Source organism: Kryptolebias marmoratus, linkage group LG18 (assembly GCF_001649575.2).
Source record: "Kryptolebias marmoratus isolate JLee-2015 linkage group LG18, ASM164957v2, whole genome shotgun sequence".
NCBI lineage: Eukaryota > Metazoa > Chordata > Actinopteri > Cyprinodontiformes > Rivulidae > Kryptolebias > Kryptolebias marmoratus.
The window spans coordinates 17,044,470-17,065,530 of NC_051447.1; the positions used below are offsets into that span (position 1 = coordinate 17,044,470).

General features: G+C 38.3%; 1 protein-coding gene across 4 annotated transcripts in view; it reads right to left on the bottom strand.

Annotated features, from left to right (window-relative positions):
- Positions 1 to 2,060: 2,060 nt before the first annotated feature.
- tbc1d22a (TBC1 domain family, member 22a) overlaps positions 2,061 to 21,061 on the bottom strand; it is a 137,238-nt gene continuing 118,237 nt past the window's right edge. For all 4 annotated transcript variants that reach the window (XM_037981210.1, XM_017436230.3, XM_037981211.1 and 1 more), the window contains one exon: positions 2,061 to 8,128. In XM_037981210.1, coding sequence (XP_037837138.1) covers positions 8,000 to 8,128 — 129 coding nt within the window. In that variant the 3' untranslated portion in view covers positions 2,061 to 7,999. The remainder of the gene's footprint in view (positions 8,129 to 21,061) is intronic.

Genomic DNA, 21,061 nt, shown 5'->3' on the forward strand with positions numbered 1-21,061 from the left:
ATAATTTAAAACACAGGAAATAACTCTTCAGTGTATCATAAATATTCATAATCGATCTAACGGACATAAAAAAGGTGAGAGGGATGAAGGGTTAGGGGAAACACGTTACACACCTGTAATTACAGTTATTTACAGTTATCAGTTAACCTCCTGCTCTTCCTGTTAATTTGCAGAAAAGGAACTGGCATTTTTCTGTAATTTACATTTATTATTTATTATAACACAGTGATGTTTCAGGCTGTATGTCAGGAGCTGAAACCTTTAATCCTTTGTCTAATAAATAGCCTTCAAATAAAAAAAGATCAAATTATTTGTCTGATTGTGGATATAAATGACACTTGTTAAAAATAAAAGTAGCCTCTTGTTTTCTTAGCGTGCCAGTCGTGAAGCGGAGCACTGCACCACCTGGCATGCACACATTTTAAGGAAGGAGTCAACTCAGTTTTGTCACAATTCTTTTTCCTTTGTAGCTATAACCATTACGGCAAGTTTTAAATCGTTATTTAAAAGAAAAAAGATCTGAGATGGAGGGTTTATTGTGCTACAAGAGGCTACTTCAAAGAAAACAAAAGAAAAGGAATATAAATGAAACTCAAAAATGGTAAAATAAGTCTCTCTCTCTTTGTACTCACAGCAGCTCTTATGTATTATTTTAGTATTTGTTTTGTTTTTTTACATATTTTTTTAAGAGCCACCTGTGTACCTAATTAACATTGTGTTCATTTTGCTCTGAAATAACTTGATTAGTGGAATTAGTTGATAAAAAAACATTGACCAAAAATCCTAACAAAACTAATTTAATAAAATTCTAGAATCTTATAACAAAAAGAACATTAACAATAGTTTGCAGAGGCGTACGAACGTTGTTAAACTTTGAAAAAGACGAGGACTGGCATTTTTTTAAACGACTATTAAAGTTTTCCAGACAAACAGTTGGAACTAATTTGTCTTTAAAACCCTGACATATTTGGTTTCTTCTGCAGAAAGTCTGAACTGAAAGAGATTTACATCACAGCAGCAAGGGATCTTCACAGGGTACCTAAAATCCTCAATAAAATATTTTCAATTTCTTCTCTATCCTTTGTTATGACTGTAAAGCTGTTGTATTTTCTCATAAATAAAAAAAAAAAAACGGTATAGAGGGATTGATTTCAGATGCAACATTGTATAAAAATGCGTGAAAGTTTCCCAACAAACTGAGGGACGCTGGTGTGAACACGACCGGAGGATGCTGGTTTACAGGCTTGTAAATTGGACGATAAAATGGCAGCAGGGGTAAACTGATAATGTAGAAATAAAAGCAAAAAGCCTAAATATGTAGAAAGATTTTGTAAAATAGGCTGATAAAATAAAAGGATGGATCTTGTTGCATCTTTTTAGTGACACAGTTGTTATTTGTGTGTGTGTGTGTGTGTAGCAGGCACCTTCCTGCGACCATTGTTGCTTTTAATGTATTTTTAATTTCCCATGAAGTGACTGGAGTCCTCGGTGACCGCCGCTCCGTAATTGGCTGCCTGTGTGAACATCAGTCAGCCTAACGAGAGCTGGAGGGAGCTTCGGCTGCGAGCTGCGTGAGCTCACACGTGAACAGGTAAGCATTTACAAAGCGAGTCCAGGCCTGCGCTTGCCCCTCCGTCTTCTTTCCTGCATAGATAAAAGCACAGACACAGAAAGACGCATACGCACGAGGGGAGAAAGGAAGTCACGTTAACAAAAAGGTTCCTCTGCCACGTCTTCCGGAGAGATCAGACAAGATGTGTTTACCTGTTAAGACAAAGATAAGCACAGGAATTGCACAGAACTCCTTCGTCGTTTCTGCCTCCTCATCGTACAGAACGTAAATCAGGGCATCTCCGTCGCCAATTTGTGCTAAAACGCAGTATCTGGACCTCTCTGCAACTGGACACGTGATATTTAGAGCAAAATTCTCAACATAACACGAGGCCACAGTCATTTTTCATATATAGGATTTATTTACACTTTCTATTTACAGATATTTGTTTCTGTACACATTTTTTAAACTCAAGAACTACTCCTGTCACCCACACAATCTAGTATTATTAGATTTCTCTCTCAGAACTTGGAGGCAAAATCCATAGGGGAGGGTTTGTTTTTTTTTTCAGTTTGGTTTTCATAAACATATTTTACTCAAAGGAAGTGGGGGGGAAAAACAAAAAAAAAGCATCTTGAAGTGTTACTTTCAGAAACCTGCCTGAAAATGCTCTTAAGAATGTTTGCATGTGCATGCGTGGGCAGATTTGTTTGTTAGTTATCTTGTTTTTCATACATTAGAGTAGGTGACAAATTACAATACGTTAAAGGGGAAATTACAGCATATAAAATAATTTAAAAAAACCTTCATTGAATGATCTGACAAGGGCTTTGGAACCTTCTTTATACCCACGACTCACACAGACATGCATTCCTAGAGTCTAAATCAAGATTAAACCTCCAACGTTTGATGTTTCAGAGCAAAACAAGTCTGTGCATTAAGGCAAAAATTCACCGTTTGCATACACCTGCCCCCCTCCTTAGTTCCCGCTGCCATGCCTGTGAAGCTTTACATTTATTGCACATGCTTATAATGGTGGCAACTTCAACACCTAAACTCGAAAACTGTCGCTGGTTTTACCGGAAGCACTCGAAGCAGCTTGTCAGTTTAACTCCTGCAGGACTGAGCTCTAACCAGCAGCTTAAAACACTAATGTTACCTCGAGAGGGGGGGTTCTAATCTATTTTTAGATGCACCGCAGAAACGAAAGGTCCCGAATCCATTTTTAAAAGGTCAAAAATCAGTTTTTGTGAATCCGTGCTGCCACTTCAAGAGAGTCGTCAGCAGAGATGCTGCACGGCGCCGGTTGTCCTATCAGAGTTGCCGTAGTTGAAACATGTTGCAGTAAAGCTGTGTTTTCATATATTTGTCCATCTTTGCTGAACCCTGAAGAATGTGTTTGCAAGTTACTGTGAAATGATTGCGTTTGCATTTCCAGTTGACACAATGCTAATTTTGTCAGCTTTTCTCTGGTTTTCAACGTTAAGTTAGCATCTATGTCAATTATCAGTCAGTGTTTATTGAAGTAAAATAAGCTATAGACATTTCAGTTTGCAAATGGATATTTCTGTCTCTCAGATTCAGTCTTTTGGATTAAAATTAAACTTGTGATTGCTGTTATGTCTTATTTATTGTACAGAACTTTAGTCCTATGGTTGTTTAAAGTGCTTTATGAATAAAGCTGGTATAACTCACCAGCTGCCTCCTGGTGTTTACTCACAAATTTAATATTATATATGACCATATAACCAGTAAAAATCATCTAAAAAGGGGATATGAGCTTGATTTGTAAATGAGTGCCAATAGCCTGAAGCCAGAGCTAAACAAACCGTTAACAAGTCAACATTTTCCCGAACTGACAAACCGAGACACGGACGCTGAAAAATACAAGATGATAGTCTTTAACCAGAGGCAGGAGCCAACATAGTTTAGTAGAGCAAATAGGCTTAGGCTGATTGACTGAAAAATGTATGAAGCTGAAGGAATTATCTTTGATAGCATCACTGACTGGCGAGGACTATTAAATCCTACCAAAAGCCATGTTCAAACACAGTTGTTTTCCTTCATGGGTAAAACACACTGACTAATTAATGTACCTTATGTTGGAGCAGATGAAGATGTTTACACCTTTTAGCACTTCAAACTCCTTAAACGCTGCTACCCCACTCGTGGATGCAGCTTCAGCATCAGAGCTTGACAGGCCTGCTGCAAAGGGACGAGGAGGGGGGGACAGGTTCAGCAAACAACTGCCAAGTTTGAGATTTTAAGACGATGTAAATGCACAGAGAAAAATGAAACAAGTAAATGAAAAACCTGAAATCTCTCCTTTTTTTTTTTGTTTGTTTGTTTTTTCAAGAAATTCAAAACATTTCAAGTTGATTGGTGGTCAAAAACAACCAGAATGGCGTCTCCAGAGTCAGGCACGATTTAACGTAAACATACGTAGTCATAAAAAAATAGGATCTAAAAGATGATTTTTTTTTTTCTTTTAAATGCTGATTGAAAGAATATATATCTCATACAAAAAAGGAAGGAAAAAGGCTCTAGACTTTTGAATTAAGTGCAGTTTTTCTTGTCAGAGAGCATGGGAGATGAGGGGCTTGTGAAACTGGTTCAGATTGTGTTAAAAAAAAAAAAAATCCCAGAGTGTGATCAAAGACTGACAGCTCTCAGAAAAAAAAAAAAAAAACTTCCAAAGAAACACAACACCCTCCTTCTCTCCTCTCCCCTTCACACACCTACGCTCACCGTCTCTGCCGGCTTGGGTGACAATAATGGATCCTGGCGGAGTCGCTACAGGAGGCTCCGGATGTTAACTGCTTTCGGTTATGTCATGAATGTCTGATTACCCGACCGCCGCCGCCGCGTCCTCGCAACATTACACCAATATAGTTCTGCTGTCAGGTACGAGCAGAGGAAGGTGTGCAACAGAACGAGCCGCGATCGGGTTTATATCGGCGCGAGAATGTAATCTATTAATGCGCAGATATTTCTGAGCAACCGTTGAGCCTGCCAAGAGTCCAAACAGAATGAAATGTGATAAGCACATGTAAAGATATGATTAATCTCCCTCCCATTAAATTTTTATTTTAGAGTTTCGGTTCCTGCCGTTATTAAAAAATGCACTTTACAAATTAAATAGCTTCTTTTCCCCTCAGAGTACAGTTACAGGCAGAGAGGCAGGTGTTGGGCCTGATTTCCCAAAGTGATTCGGATTCACAAAGTCCCCACTCGATTTGATTTTCAATTTGAATCAATATTGATTTGGTCAGGGATATTTAGACTTCAGGTTTGATTCAATATAAGAGCAAATAACCAAAAGGCTAACAGGGTGAAAAAAGGATTCTGGAGAAAAGCTTCACACATCCACAAGAAAATGTTTATATTCATACTAGGGATGGACAGTGATTTTAAACATTTCTAAGTCTATAAAGGGGAGAATCTGAAGAATCAATGCAACTGTCAGAACATTTTTGTTTTGTTTTTTTTTAAAACACATGCTAAGCTGCTTCCTAATGGTGCTTTTCCAGTCCTTTATTTTCCTTTAAGACAACACCTACCACCCACTTCTCCATCCTGAAAGAAAAAAAAAAACATCTCGCAGTGCCCTAGCATCTGTTTCTGACATCCTACTTTATTTTGAAAGGATTATAAAATGGAAACTATGGTCACGGGTGAGCTGCAGCTTTACTTTCACACATCCTTTGGACCAGAGCCTTTTTGGTAAACATGACTGGGGATAAAGACAGGATGGGACAATGAGTGTGTGTGTTTGGGGGGGGGGTTTAAATATTTAAAGAAAAATGGAACGATTAGCAACAAATTCAGAGTGTTTTTGCATAAAATGCTTATTCCTAATTCATAGCTCGATTTTGGGATTTACTACATCTTTATCTGATCAATTAACTGAAGCTAAAATTGAAACAGAAAATCATCTTTAACCCAGTGAAAAAAACCTTTGATAAAATCTTGACATTTTAAATAGCCTATCAGGACTTCCACGCATCTGTTGGAGGCATAATGTTCATGTTGGTCTTGTACAAATCAAAGTGTTTTGAAGGAAAGCAAGATCAGTGCTGGTTACACATGGTTAAATTAGGCAAACTAGTATGAATCCACCATGTGAGGCATCATTTAAAACGTAGAAGGACGGAATAAATAACAAGGCTTCTTCTGCTTTCATGCGTTTTATCGAACGGAAACAGCCTCGTACAATTCATATGGATGACTCCGTGCAGACTGGATTACTGTCAGCCTTGATATGACTTTTTCCTGAAAGTTTTATCTCCAGTGCAGCATCAGAATGCTCCCATCGACATTAACACAATGTGACTCTTTCAGAATGTGAGGCTCTATGTGATTGCTGCACTTCTCTGGAAATGGAAACTGAAAGGCAAAGAAAAAGGAAATGGTGGAAAAAAAAAACAAAAAACCAAAAGATACCAGAGTTCTACTTTTATTAAATAAGGCGAAATAATAAATCTGGGTGCTGCTTCTTACACGGTGACTGTTAGAGAGAGGCACCAGCTCCCCCGTGACCCGGAGAGGAAAACAGCGGGTAATGAATGAATGGATGGGTTTTGAAAAATAGGATTTCACTTTTTTTAAGCAGTTTTGCTACTAAAAATTTGTGGTTTAGTTTTTTTTAAGTGACAAAAACGTTACTGTGATGTTTGAGGTAGTCCAACAGCATGCTTAGAGTAGAGAAGTTAATGACAGTTCTTTAAATGCAGGCGGCTCTAACAAGTACAGAGACTCCTGATGACTTATTAACTTCAGCGTCATGTGAGACACCGACCGGCAGCCTCCTGCCACTGTTTGCCTTCTATTCATACGCTGTAATGTTGCTGTGATGTAGGAGGATGAAAGGGAGACTGATTTGTTGAGCATGTGCTTTGAGGAAAAAAGATGGGAGGAGGAGGAGAAGGCCCCCCCCCCAATAAAATCTTCAAAAAGAAACAATCCCACCCCTCATAAAGCAAAAACAGGAGAGGTCATGTTCCTCCAAGCTCAATCTTTTGAAGTAGGGTATATGAAAAGGTTATGAACAATTTAAATCTTACCTGTTGCAGATACCTCTTGGGAGAAATGGAGGTAAATTCTGATCAGTGTGGCAAGCTAATGGCTAGTCCGAGAGGATGCCGTCTTAAAGCAGCTTCTGTGAACAACACTTTAGAAACCTTTACATAGTACAATGATTTGGAAGAGAAAATAAAGGCAGCAGCTAGCTGTAGCACTTCCTATGCATCTAGCAATGATATAATATTTCTGCTGGAACTACTGTGTAATGCCAAACTGATAGCGGCGTTAATGTTTATTATTGCCAGTTCACTGAACCAGAGAATAGATTTTAATGACTTTCTCTAAAGGTAATAATTGCGATTACATCTACAACTTTTAGAGCCAACCCAATGCAAGATGGCCGTCACAGCTGATGAATATTTGCCACCTAAAAAATAGCTCCAACTCAGTCAATTTATAGTTACCAAGTTGACATAATAACACATCTCAAGAGATCTCGCGATATTGCATGAGACGGCGCAAAAATGTCATTTACAAGGTTTGACCAAAACAGCTCTATATGTCATTTCTCATCATAAGATGATCTTATTTTAAATCTTTGGCATGAAAGGTGGTAGGTGACATGATTTTCTTCTAGGTATGTTAGGCCTTTAATGATTAAATTGCTTTTTGCATAAACCAAATGTAAAACTTTTAAGGTGGGAAGGTTTTTCTTTCCAGATGGCCACAATCAAAATTTGCCATTAGCTGGTCAGTTTGATCTGTAATAAACTCTTCAAACTGAGGTTGTTCCAAGAACTACCTACAACAGGTAAGATATTATTTGTCCATAACGTTTAAGAGAACTCCACTTCAGAATAGCTGAATTACGCTTTTCAGGTCATGTGGCCAACAAGAGAGAGGCCACGCATATTTAAATCATCCAGAGAAATGCCCTTCTACCAGATTTTATTTTTATTTTTTTTCCCCAAACTGAAAAAAGGTCACATTTTTGCCTTAAGGAACAAAAACAAACATATTGGCATGGTAGTGTAAAATGGGCAGAAAAGAACATTTCTCTGAGGCAGACCTAACCCCGGGGCGGTGCTGAGCAACGGCTCGTAGTCCTGCATCGGGCTCGGGGTTGTTTATCTGAGACGCCAACGTTCCAATCTCCAACAAAAAAAAACTGCAATCAACGTTCAAGATCCGTTTCTGCATCGGACTGTAGGAGTGCACATTTCAGAGCTGTTAGAATGCGACACCACATCTTTAGTCAATGGTCGATTTCAATCTCTTGGTAGCTGAAAGGGCCCACAGAAATCTGGGCAAAGAAGAGGTTAAGAAAAAGGGGAGAGGGGGTCCTTTCACATAGAAGCCTGTGAGTCCAGCAGACGACTGAGACGGAAAAGGAGGAGGAGCAGCGGCAGCCGAGAGCCACACTCATCATCTCTTGTAGTGGTTGGGAGCGTCAGCAAAGGCAAACTTCAACCTGTAGGCTTCAGCCAGCAGCACGCTCACTTCCTCATTGCCCCAGTGCATTGTGGGGAGGTTCTGTAGGAGGATCATCAAGCCCTAGTGCAAGAGAAAGAACAAATATTCAGCAGGCGGACAAAATGTAAAACGACAGAGCGGCAGAGACCAAATATAAAAATCAATTTCACACATAAAAGGGAGGATGGTGACCAGAATTTCGGAGAAAGAAAACTATTGAATTAAGAAACCGCTGAAGATGAATCTGAAGATGATCAATATTAAAAGAGGGTAAAGAAGGACACGATAAAAGAAAATTAATGAGCCACAGACAGTAGCTGCTGAATTTTTATACCATGGGGTTACATTTACACAAAAGTAGACTATTTTAAAACTCAGAAGCAAAGCATTTAGATTTAGAGTGGCCTTAATTTCTCCATAGGCGACAAAATAACCTGGACTTGAGATGTTCTTCGTTTTTCTAGGAACCAAGTAAATAAACTAAAATAGAAGAACGACTTGCATAATATATGCCAGTTTCAATCTAAGGCATCTGAACGAAACAACTCAACAGAAGGATAGATTTAGAAAAAAAATAAAACAAAAAAATCCTCAAATTTTTAATCATACTGAAGCAATTAAAATACTGCATTGTTTGATGGGATAGATAAGAAACCTACTGATGATTCTGTACCAAGTGGCCTCTTTTTCTAGCTGACAACACCAGAACTCTTGACAGATTATTCAAAGAATCCTCACTTTTCCTTCTCTGAGACACGAAGGGATCGAGAACGACATTGGATAATGTTTATTTCTGACATGAAGAACCTCAATATGGTTCCACAATATGGCTGCACAGATGAGTCCCTCTGGTCATTCACACATGTGCCAATCAAACTGGCCAAGTGGCTTGTCAGTGTGTGTAGTACAGACTCAGTGACTGACAGCAGATTCAATGATCAGATTGGAGGGATGCTGTCACAACCCACCTCTTCACACCTACTTGCCAACTCTGTTCTGTGACTACCTCCCTCACTGGCTCAGGGATATAACAGTAGACGTGTTAGGGATGTAACACTGGGCATATGTCAAGCTAGTATCTCACTGGACTGCGAGCGTTGGCAACTAGCTGGCATTCATGAAGGAGTCTCCAAAATGTTGCCAAATGTTCACTGGGGTTCTCAATTTCATTGCATGAGTTGAAGAAGCTTGCAGTCTTCTTGCTCGATTTTTAAAAATGTTAAAAATATTAGTGTGACAAGTGCTAAAGCCGCTAAAGCTATTTATGACAGAAATACTGCCCCAAATGTTCAAGACTTAAAACCACATAAATAATAATTAATAAAGAGTTATTGAACTCTGTCTCCTCATTTTAAACGTGTACTCCAGTAGATTAGATTATAAAAGTAAGGGCAGCTGTCAAGTTGGGTCCAAAGCGGGCCAGGGACAATATGGGTGGTGGTGAGCTATAAATTAACGTGCATGGCCTAGGATAGTTTTCCAAGCCATACACACACAAATAGGCTATGATTTTTGTAAATTCACCACGCAAAATTTGTCTTTTCCTTGCAATTTTGAGTCACCAGTGAGATATTGACTTTAGTGCAGCTGGAAAGGGGGCTAAAGTGTTGACCTGGGTGTGTATATTCCTGCTCTCTCAATCAGACAGAGCAAAAAGCCACAAATGATTTGTCATTCAACTCAGGAAAAAAGATCTCCTGGTTCACTTTACTTGACTTGGTTTATGTTAAGATTGTTGAATTGAGCTGGATTGTTGAAGTGAGCTACCGGGGTGAGCCGACTGAGCAAATGCCAGAAGTTCTTTTTTTGTTTAACAGTTTTAGTTTTTGTGGACAACTTTTGAACTGCTGACCTGTTTGTGGTCTTACTAATCCCCAAGCCATACAACGATGTCACCATTTGCAAAAAAAGGCTTTTGGATTTGCTGTGTTAAAGTGTCATTGACACAGTAGATAAAATGTTTTCTTTCTGCTTCTGTGTGTGTGTGTTTCAGAGTGTCACTGACTCAAAGTATTTTAATTACAGCTGAGACAACGAAAGAAATTTTTTTTAAAAAATGGGCCAACTTAGAAAAAGAATAAGGAATAGAAAGAACAAAGTGTCAAGTACAATTCTGAAGAGCTTCAGCCTCTCCCCAGATTCTTGTTCTGTACATTACTTTGTAAGTTAGAAGACGGACAACAACAACACACACCCTCACACACACAGACACGAGTTCAATCTAGCCAACTAATGCCTCTCTCTGGGAAGGGAATGAGGCTGGTTAGCAGTAAGACAGAGTGAAAATGTGTGTGTGTACGGGCATGCTGTGGATTGGTGTCCCAGAAGCTCTCATCATCAAGGCTGAAATCATTGCCGTGACAACAGGGTTTACAACCAATCACAGTGTTGATAATCACACCAAAAGACAAATCCCGCTGGGGCTTTGGTGTCTGCGCTCATCCAACTCCAAACAGTTTGCTGCTGTCTGAAAGGATGCTATCCTGTTGCAAACTGCTTTTTTTTTTTGGTTTACTTCCTCAACTAGGTAAAATATTTAAATCGTTTTGGTTTAAACTCTTATTTTAAGACCGGGTCAAAGTGCTTTTTCACATCCAACGGCTGAGAAAGTCAACCAAGCAAAGTCTTGAAGCAGAGATTTTTGTTACAGCATCAGTTTACCCTCCTACGTATTAAAACTAAAGGTGTTTGGCTCCCATTAATTTGTTCCTTCCGCGCTTGTTTTTAATGAGCCGGTGAGACGACCCCGATGACACTTCGACAAAAAAGAATTTGTATTCCGCTCCGGGGTGGAAAAGTACACATTGTCTTCAACTAATTAACTCAAAACTGCTATCGAAGCCACATTCCAGACGTCAGACTTCGCCTCACTCCCTACTACTTCTACTACTGAATAAATTATAAGTGAACCTAACGAAAGCTGATTTTTGACACAGACTTTATTCTAAGGTTTGTTATTTTTCCCAAGCTAAGCAAAGAGAGTAGCTGGTAAGTTCTTTATTGGCTGATTTTTATGAGCCTGAGGCCTTTAAAATAAGTTAAAACCCTGTTGGAGTACTTAAAAATATTCAGGTTGCGAGAGAGCACTGATAAAAATGCTAACAAATTCAGCCTCTAGTGTCTTCAAACATAAAATGGGATTTTCATTTTATCATTAAAAGATCCAATCCCTTATTAATTTTACAAGTACGAAATGCCATAATGGCTGCTCCTTTGAGGAAGAAGTTGTGCACCTTGAGTTCGAAAGACTGCCCGCGTGACGTCCCTCTCGAGTTCAGAAAGCCGAAGGCCTCTAAAGTGCTTTCACTCTGGGGAGAATGGAGGAAGAGCACGGCCTGATCAGAATTCAGCTCGGCTTTCTCTCATCTGTATTCAACGAAGCAGCACCATCAGCTCTCCCCTTTCATCACTCACCCTCTCGCGCACATTTGAAATCCACCACATCTGCTCGCAGACAACAGACTTTGTGTGAGCGGGAGTGGCTCCGTGTGTCGCGGGGCTTTGTATTATATCGTGTTTTGCTTGTGTAAAAAACAGTCACGTGCTTAAAAAGGAAATTAATTAAACACCGTTATAAAATTTGAACAGCAGAGTCCTTGCTGAATATCTTTACGGCTCCTTAAAGTGAGAATAATTCACCAGTAAGTGGTTAATTTAACTGAACAAAAATTAAAAAAAGAGAGAAAAGGTTCAAGAGAAAATTATTTTAAAGGGAGAAAAAAAAAACTGCCTTGGGAGAATTATTACAACAGCCACTAATTTAACAAAGTCGTGTGAACATGTGTATAGCTGGTAGCCTGTGCATCGCCTCTGTGGTCCTGTATGCCTGGGGCAAGACACCGCACAAGTCCCCCCTACTGTACTTCACTGCTGCAGGCTCTTAAAGTGAAAGGACCGTCCTGAACAGAACAGCTTTACTGTATCCTGGCTACATTATAGAACGAATATTAGGAGAATCAGAATCTGATCACTGAGCTGCTGCAAAGTGCTGCTTATTTAAGACTAATAAAACATCTAAACTCATAATATAGGAATATTAAATTATAGCTTTAATGTTGCCAAGAGGTCAGCTGCTATATTTAGTCTTTGGGATCTGTTGCATAATAAAGGAAATAAATTTATGACAACAGTCAACATCTTCACAGAAGAAATAAACTAGAGAGAAAAATCTGTCAAATACCCAAGAATTGCGGCTGTCACAAATGATGAATGGAGAAAAAAAAAAATCCCACCTGAAATATGCTGTCAAAAAAAGCATTATACACTTTCAAGAATCAGTCTCAGCCCATATTGCATTATTGACAATGACAGGTACGTAGAAGAAAAGAAAAGAAAACTTTTTTTGAAGACTTGTGCAATCTAAAATGTGTCTTGAGTTTTTCATTTTACCTGCATGTATGGCTGATATATATATATATATATATATATATATATATATATATTGAAGTCTTCAATAGTATCAAGATGAGCATCCAAAATTATGGATATACAATGAAATTTAAAATCAATAAAGAAATAAACTAATGCAAAGTATGTTGATTCTTTTTATTTTAAAAGCTTTCTTTTAAAAACAGTATTTTATTTGTTTTAGTAGAACTTTTAGCTGATTTCATTTCTAGATTTGATCATAAAATGTCTCAGGTGTTAAAGCTTGAATACTTCATTTGTTTGAAATTTAATGGTTTCGAAAATTTGCATATTTGGTGACACTTTTGCAAAGAAATCTGCATACATTCAAAAAAGTAAAAAAAAAAAAAAGGGGGAATTTAACGCCATTAAGAAACTCAACAAACACTATGGATTACGGAGAAGTATTAAAACATAATGTTAAGGACCTTTAACTGTAAGTTTCAGCCCTTTAGACTGGCTGTTTTGAATCACTGAACTTAGTATTTTACTTTCTGTGAAAAGCGGCCAACTGACTTAATCTTAGGGAAGAATCTCACTGGGCTGCAACTGTTGGAGTCTAGTTAGGGACTCGAGACAGAAGGAAAATTGCAAGAAAAAAGACAAATTTTCAGTGTCAGTCTCACTGAATTCTGAATGTTTGCAACCAAGTGACCTGTGAGCTGTGTGACTGCAATTTAAGCAGACAGTTTTTAAAAATCAGAGCCTTTTTCATGTGCACGGCTTGCAAAACTGTATTTTAGGCCATGCATTTTTTTTTGTTGCCCATCTCAGCTCACTTTATACCCACCTTGGCAGTCACTCCTACATTTACAGTTTAATCTAATGGAGTAAACTTGTGAAATCAAGACAGGTTAATTACCATTTGTCTTCTACATAGTTTTCAGACCTGGACATTCATGGCTGTAGTCTCAGATGTTTCATGTCATAGGAGAGCATAGCCGTAAATCCCAGGGGGGGTTGGGGGGAGGGGGTGATTTGGGGAAGTGTAGATTTGTCACCCCCAATAATTCAATGAAGGAAACTGTATTTTAACAATACAAATATAAAAAGGCAAAAAAAGAGAGAAATCCGCCATTAATCTAAGAAAAAAAAAAAGAATTTTGGGTATTTTTAAAAAAATACCTTAATTCATAAGAAAATTACTGTCTACCAAGTATCTGGCAGCCTTCGTAACAATCACAATTAAATACTGTTTGCATTACATTTTACTGTAACTTTGCCGAACCCCCCAAAATTGTTCTTAAGAAATTTTCTTGTTTATTGTCCCCCCAATAATGAGATGGGATTTACACCCTTGTAGGAGAGCACGTATGCAGCTCCCCTACAGCTCTAGAATAAGAAAACTAAGCTGAGAAGAGTTTGAGAACTGTTTAAGACACCCGACAACTTTGATTTCTTTGAGTGAGAGAAATTCTGTTGCACAAATCTTTTGAACATGTTCAAATTTGAAATGACAAGACGACAGAGAGAGTCTCTGTGACTCAGACAGGGAAACTGGAAACCACAGCGAACATTGAGACATTTTGGAGCCTCCCTCGTGAAGGCCGTTTGCTAACTCGTCACTAACAGTCACAGCCCAGTGACATACTGGATTTAAGCCACTGTCATGCAAACAAAATTTGGTATTTCTGGCTAAAAATGTTTTAAATGGCTTCATGATTCAGCTCATTTATTTTTAGTAACACTGACCCTCAAAATGTCAGCTTGAGTGCTCATTTACTTCTCATGGTAGGCTCATTTTTAAAGCTTAAACAAATCAAGAAACTTGACAACCATATAAATGCACCCCATGTCACCTTTTTCAACCTCCACAGAGGTGGCTAAGTAAGAATGGAATTTACCATGTGCTTCTGCCTCCGCCACCAGGACTAATTACTATGCTACACGAAGACCAACCTCTGCGTAATCAAGTGCTGCTTCGAGTATTCCAGCCAAAAGAACATACACACACAAACACACAAGTGCACTTATGCATCCTTCTTCACACAAGTACACAGCCATAGTGACTGAGGAGCTTCATTAAGAGCATATTTCTGCATCGTAACCATCTGCTGGCTCTTGCGTCTGTTGGGCTAACGACTTTAATACAGTTTAATTGCATACATTTCGCTGTCAGGGGGGAATGCCTCACTCACTCTATTCCACACAGGTGGCAGTAGTCTATGCCAAGAGGCCAGAAATGTGACTGAATGACCAAAAAAATAAGAAATTAAAATGTGTAATAAAAGTGTTGTGTGTTACTAAACAGAAATGAGAGAAGTAACAAAAAAAAGGTAAGGACATGGTGTCATGTTTGTTATCCATCTTTTAGGAAGAAATCAGTAAAGGAGATGATACGGCAAATTGGATGCACAGGCAAGACACAAAATGGAGCGATTTGTGTCTGTTACAACTGCATGTGTGGGTGCTTGTGGTTATTCAGGCATTCATATCCATTTATCCCACAATGCCAACAAAGACACTGATTCATCATTGCTGTATACAGAAGTCTAGGGGAAAAAAAGGCAATTAGCTCTCCATCCTACATGCTTGGCAAGGCTTAAAGTTGTTAATGGCTATTGATATGGAGGAGAAAGCAGATCATCAATAGCTGAGACTCTTTCTTTGAAATAAAATAGAATAACATAATGGCTGCACAGCCACCAAGGCCACTCTCAAGTGAAATTTTCATGCTGTGGTAACAGTTTTAACCTACATCTGACAGCGATGAGCTGATTTATTACTAGAGACACAACATGTTTCATCTCTAGAAACAAGCAATTCCAATATCGCTAAATATAGCAATATTAGTTGCAATAAACTTACATTTACCATACTACTCTCTAGGGGTGTGGGTTTAACCTTTTTTTTAAAATGAATCCATTCCATTTCTATTTCAAAATGTAAAAAAAAAAATCAACTTAATGTTAATGACGTCATGTTGCGTAGCGCAAAAGGCAGAACCTGGATCTTTTATGAAGTGCGCACAAGAGAAGAAGAACGAGGCTGACCCAGACATTTAAGAGACATCTTTTGTTTTATATATCGTGTAGCCCTTTATACACTATTTATTCTCATCTCTTTCTTTAAACTTGGAGTTACTCAAACTTGGTGGTGAATCAGTGAATAGTTTGAGTCCAAGAAAGGCTAACAGACTTGAAGATACAAGTCTTTGGAGTCATATTTTTAAGCGGCAAGTTCGATGGGACTACATTATGTATAAGGATTAGCTCTAAGAGCTGAGGCTTTAAATCAAGTCAGAGAAATATTTGTCTGGGAGAATTTATGAAGTGAATAGATTCGCTGGCAGTAATGGAGTTAAGGAAGAACACACACAGAGACGTAGATAAAACAGCCCATTAAAGTCACTTTTTCCTCAAATAAAAATGTATTTGCTTGCAGAATGAGCTGATGCTTAGTAAAGTGCTTACAATGTGTGCCAAAAGTTGTATGAGGTGCCCTGCTGTCTTTTCTGCTGTGTCAACTGCAGCTCCCAACGGCAAGCAGCTAAAGCCCCTGGAGAAATTAATGGCTGAGAGATGACAGGTGCAGTGGCCATATCAACAGGACACACATTTGTGGCTAAAAATGGCAATTGTCTGGAGTATCTGTTGAATTTATGTGACATGTCTCACTCCATTGCCAACTTCCTACAACGAACGCATCTACATGAACACTCACAGAGGAGTGGATGCACACAAACTGGCACCCAAACGCTCCAGGCTGCTGTTGGTGGTAGTAATGGTGTTTCACAACGCCCCGGGGTGTAATGGGCCTAGACACTGCTCTGTTGGGGCCATTAGCTCGCTGTAGTTTATATAATTACACAAAATGGGCACTCTGGCAAACAGTGGGTGCTAATGTAGGAGTGTAGCACATGGAGGTAAGAGCTGACATGGTATGGCACAGCCAAGTTGCTTTGTGGAAAGGTTGGTGGCAAAAAAAGCTTGGATTATTATGTAGCAGGAGTTTTTGTGACACTGTCATTTTGCTGCCATGGTAATAAAATGGAATGAGGCGATCTTTTGTTACTAATAAACAAACATGCAAAACAATGAAATAAGAATATGAGCTATTTTATGAATTAGACTGGTTTCTGAGTTTAAAAAAAAGGAAATGTCAATTAGATGTTTATATTAAATTGCATATGGCATTGCATATTTCTCTAAATGTTTTAACAAATGTATCTATTTAAAAGTCAAGCAAAACACTTAAGTTATGAACTTTGACCCTAACATACAGTATTTCCATCATTTTTGTGTAATGTGTTGCTATATGTTAAAAAATTGATCATGTTTATATGGCAGGACAAAAACAGGGATGTAACCTTTGGTGATTTAAATACTGTGAGAGTGTTAATAAGAATGGTAGATAAAGTAGATGAAAGCTTTTAGCAGGTGTGGGTGTAAATGTGGAAAGTATCATTTAGAATCCCTAACTTTAAAAGAAAAGGAAAAAAAAACCTGCTTTCATGGTTTTAACCAGTTGCAAAAGATTAAATGAATATTCCGCCATCTGAAAATATATATTTTCCCCTCTACAGTGGACAGAATATTTGCAGCTATTCTGCATAAGTAAATTGTAGACAAATAGTTTAATAACCTTTAGAAAAAAAGACCTCCAGAAGAACTGAAATAGTTTTCTCAGCCTCTTCCGAGTACTGAAGCATTACAGCAATTTTACCCTCTCCTTGACTAGTTTTAATGTTCAGCTCATGCTTCTTTAAAGTTAATATTTGACCATCTGCCTTTTTCACCACAAACCATTACCACCCTAAAATCTTGAATTTTTTCCCCCCTCACACTGATTATATAATCGAGAACTCTATGAGCCCATTGACTCCGATACATCTTTGTTTTCTGAACTTCTTATGCATTGCGCCAGTTATAGCTAAGTAAAACTGGCCATATGAAGTCTTTCAAAGACACCTTAATAAGCAGAGGCCTTCTGAACTTTAATGCGATGAATTCAAGAGGAAAAAAAAAAGAAAAGAAAAATGAAGGCCCGGCAGTTTAACTTTACCCATAACCAAGTTCAGAAAGGTTAATGCCCCCTTTAATTACCAGTTCAAGATAACTGAAAAAAAAAACCCGAAGCACAAAAGGCTCACTTCGTTCTTTGACCACATGTATTTTGAATTCAAAATTCAATATTTATGTCTCAGCTCATGACCTTTCACATTCCTCAAAGCTACTTTCTTCTTTTATTTTTAAAAATCTGTTTCTCTTGTTGCTGCTGCAGTCTGTTTATTCCATATGAGCAAGTCAATATTGCTGTTCATCTGGCGTTTCTGTCTTAACTGAGAAGGAGGGGGGAGAAAAACTGGCTTGTAGGCTGACAGAGCAAGTCTTGGTATTCTGCTAGATTGGGCAAAAAAAAAGCCTAAAACTTATTGCTTTTTGATTATTTTCTTTTCTCTTGTGAATAAACTTTTCTGCACTTGAGCTAATCACTTATCTCAACTTTGTTCTGTTAAAACCTAACTCATTTTTGTATGGACTGATCAACAGAGCAACACTGAAGTTGCAAAGCTAACACACACTTTATCTAAGCGCTTGCTCGGGCATCAACATACACACTTATTTTACCACTACACTACAACATGATTGATCACTCCTGACTTTCCAAGCAGCTTTGGTCATCAAAACTGATATAATAACTCAGTGTGCAAGCCTACGCAAGTTAGCCTGAAAGTGAACTTTAGTTGTCAGTGATGGAGAGCATGTAGGCGGTGGAAAGAGAGAAATGAGAGAACGATGTCATGGAATAAAAGAAACGATGGGTTGGTGCGTGAGATAATTACTTCCACAATATTAAGTCCTCTGTTTTGCTTTCATTTTTCCCCTCCACTCTTTTTGTTCTGCAACAAACAAATTCATATGGCACATTGGGTGCAGCACTCAATCAACAAAGTGATTATTAAGCGTTGTATACCGAGGGTGGCCTTGTCTCACTTTCAACACTACTGACTACAGTGTCATCCATCAGAGAAAGCTGTAAACCCCTGAGAGAGGCTTGATGCAACCCAAGTTTGCGGGAAAAAAAAAGAAAGAAAGTGAAGTTTTGTGATAAATGGATGAAAAGTACAGAATTAATCAAAGCCAGTAACAACAGCTTTAAGAAGCAATGCAAGATGGCGATATTATTATGTTGCTCAAGTGCACATTTGCAGGTAACAAAAAGGGGATGATCGGCCATCACAGCTTGACACAATTGAGGGTTGTGGGCACCAACGCATTCACCCATTAATTCCCATACTTGTGTGGAACATGTTTTTTGGGAGTAGGTAAAACATTAGAAATTTGCTGCAACACCAAGGCTACACCCTTCACCAAAAACCCTGTTTTGAAAACAAAGTAGCATCAGCTTCTGGTACTTAAAGTTGATATAGTTGATATAGTCAAGCAGGTTTAAGAATACCATCCATGAGTAAAACATTTGACTTCCTGTTGAAAGTGGGAGGGGTTGATGGTGGAATAATGGGACATAAATGTGTTGAGGATTTCACTGATCAAACATCCATTTTAGCACAGATCGTTGGTCTTAGTCATTTCATTTTTTTGCTCTTTGGCAAGAAGTAAAACTTTAAGGTCTAGCCACACCCTATGACAAAAGTTCAAGCTTTTGAGAACCTAATTTCCTATCAGTAAACTGACCCTGTTTCAAGCATGTACTTCAAAAGTTCTAGTAGTTCATTAAAATATGTGTGTACAATGCCAAAATGGTATCTTTGATCCTTCCTGTTAGATTTAGGCCATAGCTTCAAGAAATCTTATGCATCTTTTTTCAGTTCTACATATTTACCAAATTTTATAAACCTATGGGAAAGTAGTCAAAGGAGCTGGTCCTTAGGGGCACTGCGGAGTAATTCTGTCACACTCATTTTAACATACAAGCATTTGTATTACTTTCTATAACTATGCAAATGAAAATAACGATAAACACATCTATGCTTGGGCCTAGGAAGGGACAAGTGGAACAAAAGCAAAAAACTTCATAATGAAGTGGAACAGGTAAGTGTATGATCTTGGACAATAAAACTCAAATTCACAACCAGAAAACTATATTAACTTTCAACAGGAAGTTATAAAAGTTTTCTGATGTTGACTTGTCCTTTCAAATTGTCTTTATTGCAAAAACAAAGTTCAGGAAACTTGAGTCAGTGGCTTAAATGATCTCTTTACGACCTCAAACACACAAATCCTGACTGACACTTGCTGTCAACTCAGAAAGCCAAACTTTTTTCCACTAAAGGGTCCTCAGGACAACACTGTTCACAATACTTTGCTGTATTTGTATTGGCAAAGTACAATATCTCAAATGACCAGATGCCCAGATTAAATCCTGAGAATTCCAATTCTCTGAGCATTTGTCCTGGCGTCTCGACAGGGACACACTTTGTTCTGATAATTAGCTTAAATGTATTTTGAGTGCTATTTCTCCAGAAATAAACATTAAAAGAGGTCTTTGTAAATTGCGTCACCAAGCAAAATAACAACTTGACACTTCAAATGAATTAATAAATTCATAAGCATGCAGATGAGTGTCAGGAAAAGAATGTGTATTAGGACGTATCAAGGCAACAAACTCATTACCCATAGCAAAAATCAGACATGAGGAAACAGACTTATGTACTCTTAGTGACAGACTTACACAGCTCAAAGCAGACTTTGAAAGCATAACAGGAATATTTTTCTACTGACACCACCCTCAACATGTTAAACTGATCTCTGACAACACGTACTGCAGTTCTGAATTTGTGCTTCTTAAACACTCTGACAAGATAATTACAAATCTTTAGGTTTTATTCCATTGCACTACAAAGTATGCTCTACAACATAAAGATTTTTCTAAATCAAAGTTGCATTTCCTGTCACAGTGATTGACAATAGAGCTAAAATTTACAGAACACTTTGGAGAACCATTCTCTCACTGCCAAAGCAGCCTAACCAAAGACATTCTGCACACGCAACTGATTTGAGGACACGCGCTGACATTTACAAAGGTCCACAGTTTTTCATACGCCATTAATTGAAGTGAGAAAAAATCTTTTTCTCCTCCTTTCACTCTTCCACTTCTGACTTTTCTTCTCTCACTACAGCTCCTGTAATACCTGTAGTCACTTACATAGGACTAATATCCATGTAGGAACATAAGTACATGGCCCCACGCTGAGGATAAAATAGGCACCTTTAAAAGCAGTTCCAAGAACCCTGAAGCAATGTAATAAGCTGTAGTTACACAACTTTAAACTGTGCTTTATTGCATTTTAAGCATATAGACTCAATATCTAGACTTCACTATTGATCAATTACTCCAAATTTAGTTTTTTTAGGCTGTATTGAAGAGCAACTGATCACACAACCATTGCTTTACCTATTTTTAGACAAGCACTAAAACCATCTACATTAGTCATTGCACACTTTTATTATGGTTCTTAAATAAAAAAAAAAACCCCAATGCTTCGTTCAGGTCGGGTTTGTCTCAAGTGGGGGAGTTGAAATATCAGAGTCTTGTTCATGAGTGATAGTAGGATGGAGCAAAAGATGAGTCAACGAATCAGGTCTTCGGACCAACACCCTCTACTGTTGTCAAACCATCATGGGGGGGGGGGGGGGGGGGGGG